Source organism: Eupeodes corollae, chromosome 3 (assembly GCF_945859685.1).
Source record: "Eupeodes corollae chromosome 3, idEupCoro1.1, whole genome shotgun sequence".
Classification (NCBI taxonomy): Eukaryota; Metazoa; Arthropoda; class Insecta; order Diptera; family Syrphidae; genus Eupeodes; species Eupeodes corollae.
In genome coordinates this window covers 55988098-56009477 of record NC_079149.1, presented here as the reverse complement: position 1 = coordinate 56009477, position 21380 = coordinate 55988098, and the positions used below count along the sequence as shown (strand labels likewise).

At 33.7% G+C, this 21380-nt stretch overlaps 2 protein-coding genes and 1 long non-coding RNA gene across 3 annotated transcripts in view; 1 reads left to right on the top strand and 2 right to left on the bottom strand.

Moving 5' to 3' along the window:
* Nucleotides 1-4596, bottom strand: part of LOC129948887 (lysophospholipid acyltransferase 6) — a 46719-nt gene extending 42123 nt beyond the window's left edge. Inside the window, exon 1 of the mRNA XM_056060038.1 lies at nt 3933-4596. Within this exon, the coding sequence (XP_055916013.1) occupies nt 3933-4046 (114 nt within the window). The 5' untranslated portion in view covers nt 4047-4596. The remainder of the gene's footprint in view (nt 1-3932) is intronic.
* Nucleotides 2947-4266, top strand: LOC129948888 (uncharacterized). The gene is made up of 2 exons (XR_008781967.1): nt 2947-3257; nt 3318-4266. It is a non-coding gene; the product is annotated as an uncharacterized LOC129948888 (long non-coding RNA).
* A 6064-nt stretch (nt 4597-10660) lies between the features above and the next one.
* LOC129951462 (protein phtf) lies at nt 10661-19404 on the bottom strand. Its single transcript, XM_056063610.1, has 12 exons — nt 19251-19404; nt 18316-18370; nt 17901-18040; nt 13604-13821; nt 13368-13546; nt 12305-13305; nt 12114-12239; nt 11829-12007; nt 11560-11777; nt 11372-11501; nt 11050-11307; nt 10661-10975 (listed from the first exon to the last, which is right to left on the bottom strand). The coding sequence occupies exons 2-12, from the start codon at nt 18339-18341 to the stop codon at nt 10748-10750; spliced, it is 2703 nt and encodes a 900-aa protein (XP_055919585.1). The 5' UTR covers nt 18342-18370; nt 19251-19404; the 3' UTR covers nt 10661-10747.
* Nucleotides 19405-21380: the final 1976 nt, after the last annotated feature.

The following is a 21380-nucleotide window of genomic DNA, read 5'->3' as shown; positions in this document are numbered from 1 at the left end:
CAGGCAATCTACATGTCTAACACGATTTGTATTTTGTATTGTAAAGATATAATACTTATTTCATATCCAATTGACAAGAAACCTTTTTTCACAAAACATCAATACAGTAATAAAGTTCAGCTTTCAATTGAATGAAAAAACATGATCAAGTGTCATTTTGACATAAGTGTCCTTGAATTGATAGTAAGGGAGATTTTTCTCAACTAAGGCTGAGTTCAAAAATGCAACTAGTTGCACAAGCCATGTCGACAAAATTCATGCAATGCATTTATGATCAGAAAAACTACTGCAAGAATGCGGCAGATATACAATATCAAAAACCAGTTCATAAATGTCATCAAATTAGGAACCATTAAAAAAGTTTGACAGAAATTATTTAGTTTTTACTTTGAGTTACGCGGGTTTTGGTTTTTAGTGTCTTAACAAAATTCTTTTAAAATTTCCAATAAAATGTTTCATTAGGACTTATTTCATTCATTTATTCATTTCTATGAAGTATAAATATTATATTTAATCTTATTGATAACAAATCATTTTATTCTTTGCCAAAAATTTAATAAACATTAAATTTTTTTACCTACTCATCTTGTTCTGACATTTTCCTGCAGAGCGGCAACAGAAATATGATGACTGCAGGTTTGATCGCATTTCAGTTGTCAGACTGTTTTTTTGAACAGAATTACCGACTGCAGTAATGCAGTGTATTTTCATTTATGAACGCAAATCTTGCATTACTGCTGCATATTTACATTAATGAACTTACCCTAACTTTTAGTTAGCTTTTAAATAAAGTTGGTTAATTTGGAAGGTAATTTTAAGGCAGCTGGCCAATAAGATACTAGAAACATTTCTCACTTTCAAATCCCTTATGTCACATGAAACTGCCAATTTGAAGATTTTTCTGTACTATCTTAGCAGTCAACTTTCGAATGAAGTTGTCTTGTATGAAACGAGAAACTTGTCTTACTTTCAAGTCCTTTATGTCGCCTGAACATGTCCTAATATTTTTATTGTCACAGCTTTGTAGCTATCAATTTGGCTGTCATCTTACATAGATCAAATTCGTCTATTTTGACTTTCATTTATCCAAACTCACCTTAGCCGATTCCACACTATTTTTCTTTTTTAGGTTAGAAATGCAATTCATCAAGGCGCTCAGGTTGTGTTTCTTTTTCAAACAGACCTGGGAGCGAATGTTTATGACTGAATAAAATGACCTCAAGCTTAATGGAGTAAAAAGCTGAGGCTCATTCTACATATAAATTCTAGCGGGTGTATTTTTTGACTTGTGGTAGGTATTTATTTTGGCAAGACGTTTTTCGGATTTTTTTTTTACAGCTGTCACATCATTTATGCTCGGTTTGTCGCTTTATTAAAAAAAGACTTACTCCTGAACAAAGTTGAGAGCATCATCTCACGTCGTCGGGGGACTGTGGCGTGGCCTTCGAAATCGTGCATGAGACAATTGACGCCTTCTTAATTCTTGTGTGAGCGGATACCACTACATTGCTTGGACTGAACGCCGCTTTTGCCTTGACGATGCGGCAGATGACGTCTTGTTCGGTTCTACCTTCGATGGAGAAGATACTTCCAAGGTAAAGAAAGCTCTCCAGTTTTTCAACCGAGGAAATATTTATTTGAGAGGTTGGTCGGGTTTTGAGGCTGATCATTTTTGTTTTGATAGAATTAATTTTCAGCCTCACAAATTCTGCTTTTCTCTCCACACTTGTTGTCATTTGATGGAGATCCATGATCCTATGAGAGAAGAAGTAAACATCGTCCACGTTAGCTAAGTGCTTCTAAGTGCTTTAAATAGTATGTCAAAGTGCAGTACATCGCTTATCACCAACAAAAACAACACTGGCGACAGAATACATCCCTGTCTGACTCCGCTACGGATTTCAAAATCTTCTGACAATCTTCCATCGTGCAGAACGTGACGCTTGGACCCATCATATGTATTATACTAATAATAGCAATTAGTTTTTCTAGGATGCCTCTCCTCCGTAAAACTAACCAAATATACTCCCTGTTAACGCTATCAAAGCCCTTTTCGAAGTCGATGAACAGCAGATTTAGTAGTGATCGATATTCACTGTCCAATAATGATCCACAGGGTGTTGGTATGATCCAGTGCGGAATCCTGCTTGTTCGGCATCGAGTGTGGCCAAAAGGTGTTCTTTGATGCGTTCCAATATGACTTTTGGTTCTATTTTGGCAACGGAAGTTTCCTCTCCTGTTTTCCCACTTTGTTAGGTTTACTTTTTTTGGAGCTTGACGATAATTTCCTTCTTCCACTCATCGGGGAAGCTTTCGGTAGTTTACGCTTCTTTTATGAGCGGATGAAGCAGTTCGCTTGATGACGTTGGCGCTGCTTGTAAAAGATCTGCGGGAATTCCTTCAAGACATAATGGCAAATCCTTATTTTTACAATAAAACTTAATTAGGTACCTATATTCAATTAATTTCTTCTCGAAAATCAGAAATCTAAAAAACATCCTTTACTTTATGTGTTAAAAGCAAGACTAAACACTGTTTATTTAAAAAAAAATATTATTCTAAACATCGATAGACCTACCAAAAGTTATGCAAAGTCTTTATAGTGAAACACAACTTATTTTAATTTATTCTCTTTGTATTTTTTAAATACTTATTTATTTGTATCTGTCACGATTTCTTAATTTTAATTGCTCATAAACGGTACGCCTTCCTGCATATAATTGGTTTTAAATAATATTGTCAACACAATTTATTGTTAACTGACCAAAACGTTGATTTACTTAAGAATGTTATCGATTGATCGATTCGCTTACGTAACAAAACAAAAAATACACTACACAAAATCACGTCGTATATTTACTAATTGTCTAAAGCATCACATGCAAACGCGAATAGCTTAACTATATTTATCGGCAACAATATACTTTTCACTTCAATCAGCGGGTAGCTAAACAGCGAACGGCAAAAGCAAAGGAAAACGGTCACAAATTTTTAAACTAACTACGCGCCTAGCTTTGATTTCCCTTAAGACTATTCATCTCAACATATTCATATCTTATGTACTCGTAGATACAAATTTTAATTCAATAAATTCTCCAAAGAAGGCAGCAAAATTTAAAGATAAAAACAAAAAGAAATCAACCGGAACAGCGCAAAACTGTTGCTTCTGCTGCTGTCGCTACGGTGCTGCGCGGCGGCCTATCTGATGATGAAGATGATGATCGCGTCGAGAAACGTGTATGATGTCAGAAGACTTGGTAGGTATGTATATTTTCATTCTTTATCTAAATTTAAATTATTTTTTTTCTGTGACAAAGCAAACCATCAACTTCCATCAAGTTGATGACCCTAACAATTGGACCAGAAAATGTATACCTATGTATTTATTTATTTTTGACCAAAGTCACATTTTTTGGTCTAAATCAGTTGTTGGCATTCATTGGAATTATGAATAAGAGCCAATAAATCATCATTTAATTATACCTCTATGATATTGATACACATGCCTCGCGCCACCAGACAACCACCACTTTAGCCAAGGGACACATTCGTATCAAACGATATAAATAATTGTATGTATGGCGGTGAATGCGACTCGGCGGTGGGTGGAAGTGGAGACAGATGGGTTGGAATATTGTAGAAAAAGAACCAGACAACAATCGGCAAATAAATTGAAATCAATCAGGCGATATGTATCGCTTCGCCATTCTAGTTAGTAGGTACCTAGGTATCTAGTAGCAAGAAGTGAGATGTGGATAAAATGTGGCATGATGGTGTTGCTTTGGCAACAACCTTCGCCTCCTTCACCATCCCAACTCATAAAATTGGCGCAGAATTTCAACGTAGAAAACAGAGAAATCGTTTTATAATACATATATACACGAGTATGATAGGTAAATAGGTGAATAAAACAACGTACAACTTCAACTTACCAGATCAACAGATAGCCCGGATAGGTCAGCCAGCCATAGGAATGTCCGACTGCCATCATAGTAAGTGTCTTCATCCGCAGCAGATTGGGTCGGGATGGGAAACTCTTCGAGCATTTTGCGTGTGGGATTTGTGAACCGCGATGAATTGCAGAAATGTCGATATTAAAAATAAAATAATATGAAATACTTCGTCTTCTTTTTAGACCAACAGAACAGAACTTAAACTGTTTGCTTTTGCAGAGGTATCATTCAGGTAAAAGAGTAAATAAAAATAGGACGCGCGATGTTTAGAATCTTCGTTAGCTATCCTCCCCCGAGTGAAGGATAATTCGCTGGATTTTATATAAAAAAATTGGTTTACTAACGAGACGGAGACGGGATTTTATCGAAACGCCTTCGCCACACCCGGGCCTGGGATTTTCACAATAATAACACAAAACACAATCACCGAACAATGCCAGCGAACAGCAATGTTGGAACTTCGTTTGAAGATTCCTTTTTTTTTATTTAAAATAATTTAAGGCCTTTGATTAATCGAACATTTATGCAATGGTTCAATTTGTGTATTTGCAATATTTTTTAAAACCAACAATAAATAAATGTGATTTTAATTTTAAACACCACACGGCAACACCCACCGACTTGGGTTTGAAAGGCTCGACTGAATTTCAAGTGAAGCAAAAATGAAAACAAAATCCGATCCGATGTATAGAAAAAATTGTGGAACGAATGTGCGAGCGAGATGACTTGATTTTATTCTAAACTGTCAAAAATTGGACTTGTCAAATAAAAAGAAGTGATGCCAAAATGCATCCAGAAAATAAGGGTCAGTGATTTGAATAAAAAGTGAATGATAACACTGACTTAGGTCTTAAGCAGTTTGTACACTTATTTTGTGATAAACATATAGAAAAATAGTAGTTTGGGTAGAGTTTGTAACTTGCAAATAATGGAGACATTTTTATGAGTATACAATTTGGTACTCTTAATAAGAACCTTAACTTAGATTATGATTAATCTGGAGCCGTTTAAATGTTATCTAAGTCGATGTGAAACATTCTGCAAAAAAAAAAAAAAAAACAAATTATAGAAAAATCTATTGCCAAATAAATACCAAAAATTAAAAATGATTTAAATTTTCACAACTTTATTTGAAATCTCCATGTTCTTTTTTGTACAATTGTTTAATATTGTTGTTATGTCAAAAGAAACTGTTCAAATGTCATTGCTACGAGTAGTTTGAATGGCTGCGTTCAATTTCGTGTTGTATAGTGTATCTTGGATAGGTGGATTTTTAGATACCTACCTTGTTGAACGATTTGGATAGCTGTATTGAGACATTTAAGCTTAGAAGTAAAATTGTTGTAAGATAAAACATTTAATAGATAATTCAACTTATTCTTTGGACGATGATCAATTGATAGGTGCGTAAAATTTTAATAAATAAGTCAATTTTGAAGTTTAAAAAATAGATCATAATTACCTTCTAAAATTCGGAGGCAAATAGCTTCTTCATCGTCTATTATGTACAGAACATCTTCAAATACAACTTCAACTAACATTTTATATCTTTTTGTTTAGAAACTAATACAAAAGCTGAAATCAATTTTCAAGTTTCTTGAAATTCAACCATGTGTTGAATCAACTGTTTTGTCAGATACCTCCATACCCCAGAAATTCTTGCATACCTTTGGATAACTTTTTTGACATCTCAGCTGTTTTTGATCAGCTATTATTTTACACGTAACACTAACAAAAAGGTATCCGGATACCCTATCTGTCTGAGATTGAACGCAGCCAATTTGTACGAATCGTTTATAAACGACTATTGTGAGAAATTGTTGACCTGTCAAACTACCAATATTAAAACTTAAAAAATCTGCGTTAATAATTTTAAATCGCAAAAAAAAACCGATAGCAAAATTAAGGTAATGAGATGAAAATTTTGTGTTTAAAAACGCTTTTCCAACAAAGGAATGCAAAGATTATTGTACAATGAACATTTGTGGTTCAAATTAAGATGACGAATTACTTTAAAATCATTGTTTTCTCTGAAGCTTTTGAGCTGAGTTATGAATTGTTACAAGTCGTAAGGAGATGTGTATCACTTTAACAATGAGTTTAGGAACGATGTGATAAAGTCACATTGTTTCAAAACGTTACATTATTGAATTTTATGAACGAAAATAGTTAAATATAGTTGGAAAAAGAAAGCTGAGTTTTTGACTCGCAACGTGATGGTAAAGGCCCAACTATAATAGACATAAGCAAACATAAGCTTATGTCAAAAACACAACGAAAATTCACTTAAGTTTACGAAATTACTGCATAGCCATAATGCAATTTTGCTCACGTATCTACATGTCAGATTTTACTTATGCGGCGAGCGACTGAGATCGCTCTTGTTTAAGTGTGCCTAAGTTAACGAAACTGAGAAAAATTGAACGAAACGGAGCTAGACTCCATTATGTTCACTCATATTCAGATTCTTTGTATTCGCACGTTTACTTATGCGCGCATATGCTAGCTTATGCCTATTATAGTTGGGCCTTAAGTCCGTAGGACTGCCATGCCAAAGTTCTCGGGTTAAATCCCTGCCTGTGCTTCCTATTTTTTTTTTCATCGGTAGGTACTGCCTCTTACAAATAATTTACAAGTCCTTTAAGAGTGATTGTTGTTATGAAAAGTTCTTTCTTAAGCTGTTTGGATTCGGCGTAAGAACATTAGGACCCCTCCATCCCTGGAATTACTCGCATACAGGAATGGTTGGAAGTTCTAAATCACTTGGCGCTGGTCCTCTATTTTTTTTATAATAAGGACACACTCAAGGGGATATTACTACCCTTATTATGCACAGGCACAGTGTGAGCACTGGGAAGAGGAAAGAGGGTTTAAAAGATATGTCGGCGCACATTGGTTTTGAACTCCTGAATATTCCAATGACTATTAAAGACAGTGTGTGGTAAGGTATTCCACATTCGCGTAGTACGGCTAAAGAACGAAACTCTGTATTTGGCAGTACGGCCGAAGATGGACTGATACTGATACTGATGAGCATTCCTGGAACCGTGAGTATTACGGTTAAACTGTTTAAGGGAAGGAATGCAGCTGGCTATTTCACTAGAGCATAAACCGTTAAAATAACGGTAAAAAAGGGTGAGACAAAAAACATTACGACGATGTTCAAGCGAAGTAAATGAACTTATGATGATATTATCACCTATAAATTTAAATGCTCTATGTTCAATACTATTCAAGAGGCGTAAGTAAGTTGCAGGAGCACCAGCCCAGAGATGGGAGTTATACTCAAGCTTCGAACGTTTGTATGTATATAAGTCTTGTAGATAACAGCCAAATCAGAAGGTGTGAAACATTTCTTTCATCGCCTAAGGAAACCTAAAGACCTTGCGGAATTTTTGGCGACATCGCGTATGTTATCGTTCCACAAAAGGTGGTTGGAGATACACATACAGAGAATATTGAGATGTTTCCTCGATGCGAGTCCCATCCATGGCAAGGGGTGTATATCTCGCTTTAACGATACAAGACAGCATTGGGTTTTCGAAGCATTAAATTCCACGCGGTTTTTTAATCCCCAGAGGGATGTGAGTTTAAAAACGAAAGGAGATCATTAATAAAAATGAGATCAGCATTTATTTTATGGACTTCAGGCTTGAATTCATCCAACACTGCTTGTATCGAACGATCCGAGAGGTAATTACTAATCCAATGGAGCAGGGATTCATGAAAACCGAAAGCACGCATTTTTGAAAAGAAAGCCTGATGCCGAACCAAATGCTTTTGAAATATTAAGTGCAATAATCTTACTTTCTCCAAAGCGGTGTAAAGATTTGCTCCACTGTTCGGTGAGATAAACCATGAGATCACCACACCAGTGGACCTATTGACCGTACTGACGGTCATTAAGAAGCTTTTGATCTTAATCAGCGTTTCCATGAACTTGGAAAGAAGGGACGTAAGTGCAATCGGTCGATAATTAGAGGGTGAAAAAGATTCGCCTTTTTTGGGAATGGGCTGGACAAATGAAGTTTTCCATCCTCTTGGAACGAGACCTGAGGATTAGGACAGATGAAAAAGCTTACGCAGTGGTTTTGCCAGCGTTGAAGAACACCTCTTCAGAACAATAGCGGGGAAACCATCCGGACCAGCTGATTTATGTGTGTTTATGAAGTTACCCAAACAATTGCCGTGAATGACTTTTTAAATCGCGAGATGGCAACGGACTTTTTGTGAACACAAGTTAAGGATATGGTAGCTAGTTTAAATATTGAGGTGCCACTTGCCACTTTTCAAAGATAACACCCAACACCAATACCCTAGACTTCTTTCTTACGTCAGAGCATTTTATCATATCTACAAATATCTCATGCCAAAAAAAAACAGTCAAAGAAAAAACTCCTATGAAAACCGTTTTACAATATGAGAAAGCCAACTGGGACGGTCTCAACGAATTCTTCTTTAATTGGTCACTATGCTTCCTCGATTGTTACGTGGATTTCAGGGCAGATAGAATACCTGTAACAATTATATTCGACGAACCAAATTTTTATGACCAGAAATTACGGCAAAAAATACTACATTGCCTCAAAGGAAGTAAAAGTTTCTAGTCATTTGTAAAACACATATGTAACACTACGTCGTCCTCGATTCCAACGCTCGTTCACATAATGACACTCATTTTGTACGCTCGATCGGTAAAGCCAATTTGCGTGTAGCACAGTATATTGTTAATACCATGCTAACAGAGAGTGTCATGAGTACTTCTGTTCCTGAAAGCGTAATCTCGAGCGAAAGGTACGAATCTTCTTTCGCACCCATGCAATAGTAAGAGTACTGAAAGACGTTGACATGCACCGGATAAATTTATCCCCTATTGTTCTGAAAAGATGTTCTTCAACGCTGCGTAATCTAATCTGCAGGTCTCTTTTAGAACGGTTGGAAAACAGTATTTGTCCAGCCTGTCCCTAAAAAAGTTGAATTCTCCCCCGTCCAACTATCGTCCAATATCATTACTATTAGCTTAAAAGAAATATCTCAAAGATCGACAGTATGGCTTTCGTAGTAATAGGCCCACCGATGATTTGATGGTTTATCTAATCTTACAGTGGAATAAATCTTTACATCGATTTAGAGAAGGTAAAATTATTGCACTTTATACTTCAAAAGCATTTGATAGAGTTTGGCACTAATCTATCTTATCGAAATTCGTGCTTTTGGTATTGATGAAACTCTGCTGCTTTTGATTAGAAACTACCTTTCAAACCGGTCAATACAAGTTTTATAAGATGGTTTCAAGTCTGAAATTTATAAAATAAATGGTAGTGTTCCCTGTAGTGTTAACTGTTTCATTGACGACAGTACCTTTAGCTTTTAATATCTGTTTCTAAATTCACATCCTCATCCTGCGATTGCGGAACTTTAACGGCAGCGAATGTTAGGCTCCTTAAATCCTGATCTCCATGAGTGTCACTTGCATCCAAAAAACTCATCAACTTTCAGTTCTCACTTTGTGTGTCACAGATCACCTCTTATGGATTGATCACATATTCGGAATTGCCATAAATGCTGCTAGACTTCATTTATCCAAGGCTTATATATAATCGCATATATGGGCTGGTGCCCCAAAAACAAGTTAAAATCTCTTAGATAGAATTCAAAAAAGTGTTTTGAAAACCGTAGGCGGCAGAACTAGTATAAGCGAAACATTTACATCGCTAGAACACTGAGCTGCATGTTTCATTCCTTTTTTTGTTTAACCGATATTTTTAAAAACATTGTTCTTGCCGAATTAGCCAGTTCCATTCCACCCCTTAAACAATTTAGCCGTAATACTTGCACTTCTAGGAATGTTCATCAGTTTACCCTTGAGCTCAATTTCGGACGTTCTGTCAAGTATAAAGATTCTTTTTTTTAACCGAATATCGAGATTGTGGTGTGCTTTGGCCAACTCTGTTTTTCACTCCCATTTAAATTGAGTCCCTGTTAATTGTAAAATGAAAGAGTAAACGAAGACCTAAATGTTATAAGAAAGACGCGTTAAGCCTCGGAAATCGACTTCTTTAATGCTATGGTCTATGAGCTAGTTTGTAAACAGTAGGGTTTTCATATTTACACTCACTGGTCGGCAAAAGTTATATGAGTTTTGAGAAATTCAAACCCGACTCCAAAATCACCCTATTGCGTCAGGTTTTCTTACCAATTTTTTTTTCAAATAAACGCATTTTTAAACCATGAACGAACAAAATTTTAGATTTCACATAATTTCATACAAATTTAAATGAAGATTAATGAGCCATCTAACTAATGGCAAGTTCTGAAAAGCAGATATTTAAACTGTATTTAGGAGGCAAGGATTTGTATTTTGTAATACCATCCCCAAATTCATTGTCAAGGACTATGTTGTGCCCAACCTTAGCCTTGATGGTTTTCTCTAACGTTTTTAATTATATAAGTATATTTTAAAATCCTAATGTGATTGATAGGAACATGACAATTTAAAACTTTAAAAAAGTATTGTCTTGATTAAGGGTTGAAAACAAAAGCTTTTGCAGTCAGCAATATGATATTCTTAAATGAACTCTGCATCAAACATATCAAAAAAAATTTAACTTAACAACCTTAAAAGGTTTCATGTACTCACATTCTAAAAATGCTATTTATCTGTTCTATTGTCATAATTATCTATCCATAAATAAAAAAAAAGCCAATTGTACACTTATAATTAAAATATTTGTTTTATTCAGTTTTCATAACATTTTACAGATAAATTTTGTACACGTTGAATTTATTTTCTATTACTTTATCTTAATTTTATGCAACTTCAATTTAAATCCTAACATCTCACTAAGAACACCCGATAGCGCAGACAATATAACAACTTTAATTGTCGTGTATAAATATGGATTGGCACTTAGTCCCGAAATTTTAAATGGTAATTCCAATTCCTTGAGCAGATCTGCAGCCAGCTTCAATACGCTATTCGATACCATAAGCTCATCCTTCTTTTTGGGTTTTTGTTCAATCTTTTTTTTTAAAGAAAATAAAGAATAAAAATGTGAAATTCGTAGAAAAAAAATCTTTTGAACATTTTTCTTACCTGCAAATAAAGATTTATTTGTTCAGTAATTAAAACTGATATACTTCTATATTTTCGATTGATTTTGTTTCCGAGTGTCATGAACCTCAGAAGAAAAATACCCATGAAAGTTGACCAAGTTAGGGCTTCAAGATTTAAATGCGAATGTAAATGAACTGAATCCTTCAACCACTCTACACTCAAAAATGCCAGCAGCAGGAGTGTCAAAAGGAAAGCTGCAGAAACAATTACATCAACCGATCGCTGAGGACCTCTTTTCTGAAATATACAAAAAACGAATCTTCCATTGAATGATTCTATAAATAAAAATATATTAATTTACCTTTAAGTATGATCTCACACTGAGCCATGTTTTGATGTTTCGCACTTTATTCAATCGGAAATGAGGCAAATCGGATTTTCTTGCACGCCTTGACGATGTCAAATGAGAGAAAAGCTTAGCATACAAAAATCTGAAATGTCCGTAAGGTTTTAAAAAATGCTGTGCACAAATATTTCAAATAAATTAACCTCTGCTTAAAAGTTCTTTCTGCCACAGCAAATAGCATAAAGAATATCAAAGTCAATAACAATCGTTGCATAAACCCAATCAGTAATAGAGCACGTTCCCACAATGAATTGCCAAATGCAAAACGAAGTATGGCAATAAATGAAAACGAAGCCTTCTCCCACAATAGCATTGGTATATCCAAATAGTTTATGTCCGCATCTTCCGAATCAATTGTTTTCTAGGTAAGAAAATTGAAATACACACAAGTAGATTAGTTGGGAAGACTTACCTCACACAATCGACAAAACGGTGGAATCATTGAGAGAATAATTGAGAAACAAATACCAAAGTATATATAATCACAAGTCTCTGGCATAGCTTCTACACGTTCAATTATGCACGAAGAGATATCCAGGACGGACATTTGAGCCTTTTTAATATCTCTATTTTCCCAAATGGTACAACTTACTACAAAACATTGATAGTTAACATAAAATCCAGTATTTCAGTACTTTTAACTTGTTATAAACAAGTTTTGGAATTAACTTTTAAAATCAAATAATTTTAAGCTTACTTCGACCTGTTTTTCCATGCGGATTAAGAATTGTCGTCGGTGTAAAATCCATGTCATATCCTTCATCTTCAGATAGTTGCTTATAATCAGAGTTATCTAGTTCCGAGCTATAGCTGCACTCCTCACCTTAAACAAAAATTCAAAAAATAGATAAAATATAAATTAACAATTTAAATTGTAATAAATAATACTATTTGTTGTTACGCCTAGCCATTCCGTTGCTGATGTAGTGCATTCAGTGTAATTTGATGCTGCAAGTGAAGCTGGACTTGAAATAATCTCTTCCTCGTCACTTTCTTCTGTATCTGTATCACTACTTTTATTTGCTTTTGTATTTTTCTTGGCAAACATTTCGGTAGACGCTGATTTGGGTATGACATTCTTTCCCGATCTATCAATATCCGACTCAGACGAGAGTGGATATTTACGTCTGAATACTGGTAAAATTGGAGTATTTGCATTAAAAACTTCTTCAATAGTTGAATTTTCATCTCTTGCCCTCGTGATGTTTTCGTTTAATCTAAGACGCAAATGATTCTTTTCATTGATAGTTGGCTGTGCATTTGGACCTATCGCCACAGCAGGAATATTATTTTCTTCTCCACTCGAGCTTTTGCCATTTAAACTTTCAAATCCATCATCTTCTCCAAGACTTCGTTTGGCAACACGACCTCTATTGTCATCTTCGGCAACCTCCTGCTCAATTTTGTTCAAATCCATTTCATGTTCTTGGGTTTTTGGCTCTTTATTGACTTCGATTTCTTCTCGAGGTGAACATTCCACACTGCTGTTGCTGGTTGTACTTGCTTGAGGGCTAATATTGGTTAGCAGCTGACTTTCAACGTTTGCTTCTGTTGCAAAATTATGAATAGGGGTGTCCCAGTTTACGTTACGTTTCTTGCATTCATTTATGGAGCCGCCTGAAATTGGCAGCGCGCTTGAAGAACAACAACCCGTGAGATCTAGTGTAAGCTTAGATGAAATAATATCGGTGGATGGTAATGATTGTTTAGCTTCTAATAGTGGATGTGATTCTGATGAATTCTTTGGGGTTTGGATGAACATTTTGCTGTCTTTTAAAGGAACAAAAGAAGTTTTGGGGTGTAGACTTATGGTACTCTCTAGTGGGGTTGATGCTCTGCTTCGAGTTGGCTTTCCATTTGTTGGGCATTCTGTTTCGAAGCTTCTCATTCTGTAAAAAAAGTAATACAATTAATATTCAGTTCCTAACATCAATAATAATATGGAACTTACTTTAAAATTTTCCTTCGTCGCTTTACACGTTCTCTTGGCTTTCCACCCGCATTGGAATACCTGTGCTGTTTGGATGATAACCCACTTCCAGAACTAGTTGCAACAATTTGCGAATGAATAAAACTTAGTATTAGACTCAGAGCCATGGGGATGAGTAATTCCGATATAGAAACTATGTGCTAAAATCGGATTTTATTATTTATTTTATTATTGGATAAAACATTTTTTAAACTTACCTCAACATCGTCATCCAAACGATGAAGAATTTTGAATGTATAAACACTCCAACTTATCATTTGGGTTACATATAAAAATAAAAGCAAGCCAAAAACTTTGTGTGAAGTCTGCTGAACCCACCATTTTGCATATACGGGAAGGAGAAAATATCGCAGGATAGCCAAACGTATCACAGTTGAAAGAGATTGTTTCGGCTTGGCTTTAGGAAATGTGGAGCCTTGAGTAGATAGCAAAAATAACAAAGTTTGTTTAAAAAAAAATTAAAAATATTCAAAAAATAAACAATCAAATTATAGTTTTCCGAAGTTTTTGTATGGTTTTACTTTCTTAAATACGTCATACATTTAAATCAGTCACTTCAATTATCAGTTTTGATTCTACCTATCGACCAAAAACAAGACTTATTAAAATTGTTAAGTTTGTGGGGTTTCTTATTTAAGCAGTATTTTTTTCTTAAACAAAGGGCTAAATTAAATAATCAAAAAAGAGTCTGAGATGCGACGCACACTGTTAACTTCCCATCCCGTCTGTTTATTTGTCTTGCTTAAAAGGTTGTAGTTTTTCGTGTTAGGTTTAAAAAGTTGTTAGTTGAATTATTCTTAAAAAATTAAAAATTACCAACAATATTTTTCATATAAAAAAATAGTTTAGTTTGAAAATCTAGTTTTGTTAAATAGGTTTTTAGTCGAAAACAAATAGTTGCAAATTTAAGTAGCATTTCTTAAATGTTCTCAAATTTGATGAATGAAGTTAATTTGAGAGATATCAAGAACCGAACATCAGTTTTTGCCAAATTAACGTACTTTTTTTGTAGATTTTATTTTTGTATGAAAAATCGGACTGTTGGATTTTTATAAAAAAAAAACTACCTAATATCGAAAACAATATTTTTTGTAAAATAAAAAGAGTTGGAAGACAATATTTTTAATTTTTAAAATCTTTTTGAGTCATTAGAAAATTTTTACCAAGTTTTAGTATTTTGTAAAAAAACTGTCAATTTGATTTTTCTCAAAATTGATATTAGTTGGAAGCCACAATATCAAATTTTTGAAAAGATATTTGAGTGGAAAATCAATTTTTACCAACTTTTGTTAAATTTTGTTAGGTTTCAAGTTTTTTGTAAGAAAACTGTTAATTTAAGTTTTCTCAAAATTTTGCTGAATGTTGACAACAACATTTTTTTAAAGACAAAAGTATTTTAAAGCCAATATCTCAAAGATTTGAAAATATATTTGAGTCGAGAATCAATTTTTACCAACTGTTATTAATTTTTTTGATTAGGTTTTTATTTTTTGTAAGACAATTGCCTATTCGATTTTTCTCAAAATTTGTCTGGATGTTAAAAACAATATTTCTTATAAGTTAAAATTAGCTGGAAGCCAGAACCTTTAATTTTTAAAAAGACATTTGAGTCAAAAATCAATTTTTACCAACTTTTGTTAAATTTTCTTTTAAGTTTTTAGTTTTTGTAAGAAAGCTGTCAATTCAATTTTTTCTCAAAAGTTTACTCAATATTGACAACAATATTTTTTAATAGATAAAAGTAGTTTAAAGCCAATATCTCAGAGTTTTGAAAAGATATTTGAGTTGAAAATCAATTTTTACCAACTTTTTTTTAACTTTTTTTGTTTAGGTTTTTATTTTTTGTAAGAAAACTGTCAATTCGATTTTTCTCAAAATTTTTCTGAATGTTGAAAACAACATTTCTAATAAGTTTAAGTTAGTTAGCAGCCATAATCTCAAATTTTTGAAAAGATATTTGGGTCGAAATTCAATTTTTACCAACTTTGAGTAATGTTTTTTTTAGGGTTTTATTTTTTATAAAAAAAACTGTCAATTCGATTTTTCTCGAAATTTTAACATATGCTTAAAACTTTATTTTTCGTTGCACAAAATTGTTTTAACGATAAAATCATTTTGTTTTCGTACAATTTTCGAGGTGACAAATTTTTTTTTTAGTTTTTTTTTTTTGATTTAAAAAAAAAACCGTTTATTGGATTTTTTTTTCAAAAAATATCCTTGTTTGGTATCACGTTACAATATATTATATACAATTTAATTCAAGTCTCTAGCGTTTTTGGTTCGTAAAATATTTAGGGTTAACCAAAATGTTCAACTTTTTTTAAATTTCTATGGTAAAAAACCGTTCACGCAATTTTCTTGAGAGCCCTTTCAGCATCTTTCTGCCTTTTTATCTGTATAACAAAATGTATGCACGCACATGCATTTTTTTAAAAATCTTTCATTTCGACTCTAGGGACCTTGAAACGTCGAGAAATGTAAACATTTTCAATTTGACAAATCAGACCCATTACAATAACTTCCTATGGGAAGTAAAAAATAAGAAAAATACTTTACAAATTTAAACAAAAACGGACAATATTTTTGACATGGGGGGAATGGAGCTGTCAAGCCCTATAAAAATAACTGTTGATCTTATTGTTGATAAAAAAAGTCCAAACTAACGATAACACTGGTCATCGTCTTTTTGACAACTGCCACCTGATTTATGCTCAGTTTGGTTTTCAACTGCTCAAAGAATTAAAGCCAAACTATAATCAAGCTTGTTACACGTTCAACGAATTGGCCAAAAACGAGATGGCGACAAATCCTAATATTCACAAGAAAATTTGGTTCAACAAAAAAGTGATTATTATCCAAAAGTTATTGTTGAGTAGCTTGACATCCACAAAATGTCGCTGTTTGGTGTGTTCTATTGACAGAGGGAATTACTCGTTCAAATTTTTTTCAAAAATAAACCCGGTAATATTACTACAATGGTCAACGCTATATTGTCATGAATTATCTCTTTTTCGTGTCAGAATTGGAGGATGTTGATGTGGACGACCATTGTTTCTTAAAGACTGCGCTACATGAAATATAGTCAACGAAGCAATCAATTTATTGAAAGAGGCTTTTGGTAAGCGTTGTCGAATTGGATCGTGCGACTACTTTTTCTGGGAGTTGAGTGAAGTCGCTTGTGTATACCAATAAGTCTGGTAGAAAATATTCAGCTCTTTATAGCTACAATAAGTGATCGAAAATTGGACAGCCACGACGCGACGGCCACTTGGTTGAAATCATTTTTAAACCCTACTGCCAAACCCTTATCTTTACATTTAAGCTTAATAAATTATATGCGTCTTATGACTTCATGAAAATCACACGTCATTTTTTTTTATTCTACAGGTTACTATTTAGATTTATTAAAATTAATGCTTTGGATACTGAAAAAATAATTTTGATAGTGCAACGGTACCATGCTTTGCTGTCCGTAATTTCCATCCCAAGGGAATTTAGGCCGGAGTTTGACGGTACTCCCCTGAGTATATGGATAATAAAGATTGCACTCGCTGAAGAAGATAACACATTGATTATTAGATTGTTCATGTTTGATAAGGCCTATTTTTACATAAACGGCAATGTAAATAAGAAACATTGCCGTATTTGGATTGAATCAAATCAAGAAATGCTCCATGAGATGTGTGGTTTCAAGAAACCGGTGTTACAGTAACTGTGAATGGGAACCGTTATTTAAAGGTGTTAACTAAGTTTTTCTACCCAGAACTTCGCCGAAGACGTATCCCATTGAATAGCTTTAGGCTCCAGGAAGATGGAGCAACTGCACATATAGCCAGACCAGTTATGTATAGCGGTGCTCGAACGAAAATTATCAAATTAATTTATTTCTAGGAACTCCACTTTTCGCTGGTCCACAAGGTCACCAGACCTGACTGCACTAGACTTTTTATCGGTTTATTTCAAGCAGCAGGTGTTAAAAACGAACCCCAGGAATTTGACAGAATTGAAGCAGTCCATAATGATAATAATTAAGGCGTTTCCAACTTCAACCCTTCAGGCCGCAATGAACAATTTTTTGCTCAGGTGTGTGGTGAGCGTGGGGGTCATTTACGGTCTATCATCTTTAAAAACAAATAACTATTTAAAATAAATCAAATAAACTGAAAACAAAGTTATTTTTATTGTAGCACAATTGTTACTCCACCCTGTGCAATCCTTATCTTGAATATTCTTACTTTATCTTTTAATTTTAGTATTATTTAGTTTTGCTTAAACCATATTTATATATCCACAACAAGTTCAATCGCAAGATTAAATTGCATAGTTTACTACTTAAACATATTTTTATTTAAAAATTCGAAATGAATAAAAGTTATAAGTTATCAAAATTAAAAACAAATTTTATTTTAATCTACATACATATGTACATATGTATATATGTACATATGTAAGTATGTGGATATTTAGTTTTCATAGGATATTTTTATCAGTTACCTCTTACTAAGTCAACATCAATAAACTCAGTTTTAAGTCTTGCATTTTTTAGTGTGACGCTTGTTAAGCCATCTAAAATTTTCTGTTCAACTGTCTTTTCCCATTGTTGTTTATCATATGTGCCGATCTTTTTCTGGTACCTTAAATTAAAATTAAATAAAGTTTTTAGATTATATTTAAATAATAAAATAAAAAATCACCCTAACATAATTTAATTAATGGTTTGGAATTATTGAGAACAAAATTTGAGAGTTTGTAATGATTTACTCGTATGTTGGGCCTGGTATGACCCTTTTCAGGAGATTATATTGAAAAGAAGGTAAAAAAGATTCACTTAAAAGGTAGCTTAAAAAAAGGTGCAGAATTCCATATTTAAGTTACAAATATTAGTATTAAAGTGTAGTGAGGTACGTACCATGTAACGACTTCATCTAGTTTCATAGTATCATCAAAATTATCGTTTCTATAATCTGAAAATAAAAAAATAAAGGATGTACCTGTAGAAACTACAATGTTCTAAAACTTTATCTTGTTTATAAATTTTTAGTTAAACCAACTGTTTTCTGTGTCAACTACCTAAAGGAACTATAAATACTCCATCACGATGATGCTTTGCAACAACTTACGAGATATTTTTGTATCTACCTTAGTAACCTTGTAGAGCAATCAATCAATCAATCTATAACGAAGCAAACCAATATGATTTCCAGTTTTTCGAGTTAAACGATTAAAAACTTTAAATTAACAGTTTATCAATTAATTTAACTTAAATATAACAATTAATGTCGAGCATAACTCGTACTCGAGTGAGAAATAAAACAACATAAACAGACATCTGTTGAATATTTATACACATTGAAATGTCTACCCACGTTTTTGGACATGTCGACCAAAACCCAAACTTAAAAGTCCTTGAAAAACTAAATTGCTTTAAGGTCACCAAGTAAATTTTCTGTTGATAAGCAAGTAATTACATATTTTTGTTCTCAAAGTTAAGCAAGAAAAGAAAAAAGAACAAGATAGGTACAAATGTATGTACCTGTACCTTGGGTATCTCATTCTATGGCCCCAGAATCCGGGAAAACTCTAAGAAAAGTAAAAACTTTTTCTTTTGTTTATCAATGAGTTCGAAAACAAATTGATCATGATTCTTATAAACAAATTCACAAAACAGTTCACGAAATAAAGAAAGCTTTTGTTGTAATCAATAAAATTTTATTTATCGCACTTGTAATCGATTAAAATGGCTTCTTATATATTTTTGCTGCTTTCTCTTCTCTTATAGTTTTTAAAAATGTTGTTTTCACTTTTATAGGAAATGTTTTGGAATAAATTGTCTTTTTTATTTACCTGGAAAAACTACAAAACAATTTTACTTATTCAACCTTTATAAACATTTGATTCAAATGCAAGTTTAAGGAAATCAAATTTTGAAACAACAAAAACCAAGAAAGACCAAAATAGTTTTTTATTCTAGTGCGAAACGAAGAGATTTTCCGATGGATGGAAAAAGAAAACAATTGTGAGAAAATGCAAAATGTCAAAAACATATGTTAAGTGGATTGTTATTTTTTAGACGCTACATTTTGTGGATGTTGATTTTGTCATTCGTTGTTGTTTTTGTTTGTTCTTGTTGGTTTGAAAAACTAGATGGAGCTAGTTATAGTGCAAAAAATGAAAAAAATCAGTTCATATTTAAAAGAAGTCAATTTTCAAATTTGCTTTCCTTGATATTATGATGGTGACTAGTTAGGTAGACTTACAAAGGCAATTGCGTACGCCGACGATCTAATTGCGTACAGAACGGCCCGAAAGGTTGAGGTTATTAGAATTCTCTTGCAGCGTGATTTCGACAAGATTCAGCGATATTGCGACGACTGGAAACTGAAAATAAATGTCCAGAAGTCAGAGACAATTCTGTTCCGGACTCCGTTGGCTAGGGCCACGAGGGATACGTGTAAGAATTGACGCAAGATGGTCATCGTTGATCTTCACGGGCAGCCATTAGCGAGCAAAAGTGTAGTGAAGTACCTCGGTATCTGGTTAGATCAGTATTTATATTTCGACAGACATATAAATGCTACTCTGAACAGGGCCAGAGGATCCTTCGCTCTGACGAAACGGCTGTTTTTTAGCAGTCGGCTTGACCCCAGAGTGAAGGTAATTTGCTACATGGCCCTCATACGGCCAATGATCGTTTATGGTTGTCCTGTGTGGTTCAACGTTGCCCCTTCCCAGATGGAGAAGTTTCGGGTGTTCGAGCGGCAGTGTTTACGACGCTGTACCAGCTTATATCGAACAGCCGAATTTTCTTATGTGCATTACTATTCAAACGAGGTCCTATACAACGGGGCTCGAATCAACAGAATTGACAATTTCGTGATAAAACTCGTTCGAGGTCACATTGCAAGAGCTATGTCTTTGACCAACAATTTAATTTTCGGGCGTTCTATCCGAACGACGAGTATTTTGAGAGTGCACGCTTGAGCGGCTTCATTCCCCCAGAGGCATTCCTCTTTTTAGATAGATGCGGTCTGATACAGGATAGATTGGCAGTTCCGTTAATCTACCACGTCAGACGAAGAACCGTTGATAGGTGACTCCTGTACAATCGGGACGTCATGGCACAAGGTGGAGCAGAGCTCCTTTGGTTCAGTAGGGCTGTGTCCGGACGGGACCGAACTGATAGGGTGAAGCAGGAGAACCAGTTTTGGTGGCTTCAATCGGCACTTGATATTGGGTAGTCGGGATGGGGTTTTAAGCCTTGGCCGGCTTACATACTTGTTTTATAGTTTAAGGGTTTAGTTTTAAGTAGAATAGGCATGGTGGCACAAAAAAAAATTAAATAAAAAAAAACAAAAAAAAAACATGGAATATAAAAAAATATTTAAAAAAAAACATAAAAAAGACAATAAAATATAAAAACAAAAAATGTTAGATTTGCTGCTGTGGTTGTTCTAGTTTTAAGTAAATATATAGGTAGAAAAGGTAGTTTAAGTTAGCTTTAAGTTTTATATTAAGGGCCTTATTTTAAGTAGTTTTTAAGTAAAAATAAAAATGGACCTTGATATTAGTTTTTTCTCATAATTTTCTAATAAATACAAAATAAATAAAATTTAAATTGAAGTTAAATAGATCTTAGGGCCGAAAGGTTAGTGTCATAGTTTAACTTATAGTGTCCGTATGGGACCATTAAGTTAGTTGTAAGTTATGGATAATTAGGCTAGTTTTATGAATTTTTGTCTAGCTTTAAGATAGGTTTAAGAATGAATTAATAAAAATGAAATATAAAAAAAAAGTTTGAAAAACCTCAACCTCATTCGTGTAAGCAATTTTCAATTAATCTCCAACCCTCTGACGTTTGTGTTCATCCATGAAAAGTTCTGCTGTGAGACATATTTCAACAAATTTTGGAGTTGGACAAAATAAAAGTAGTAAGTAAAATAACGAATAAAATCTTTCGAGATTTTTTAAAGCTGT

Coding starts and splice junctions, on each gene's coding strand:
- LOC129951462 (XM_056063610.1), bottom strand. CDS start 18,341: ATGAAACTAGATGAAGTCGTTACATG. Junction 12,240..12,304: donor GCTAGGCGTAACAACAAATA/GTATTATTTATT, acceptor TTTTTGTTTAAG/GTGAGGAGTGCAGCTATAGC. Junction 12,008..12,113: donor GCATGGAAAAACAGGTCGAA/GTAAGCTTAAAA, acceptor AATGTTTTGTAG/TAAGTTGTACCATTTGGGAA.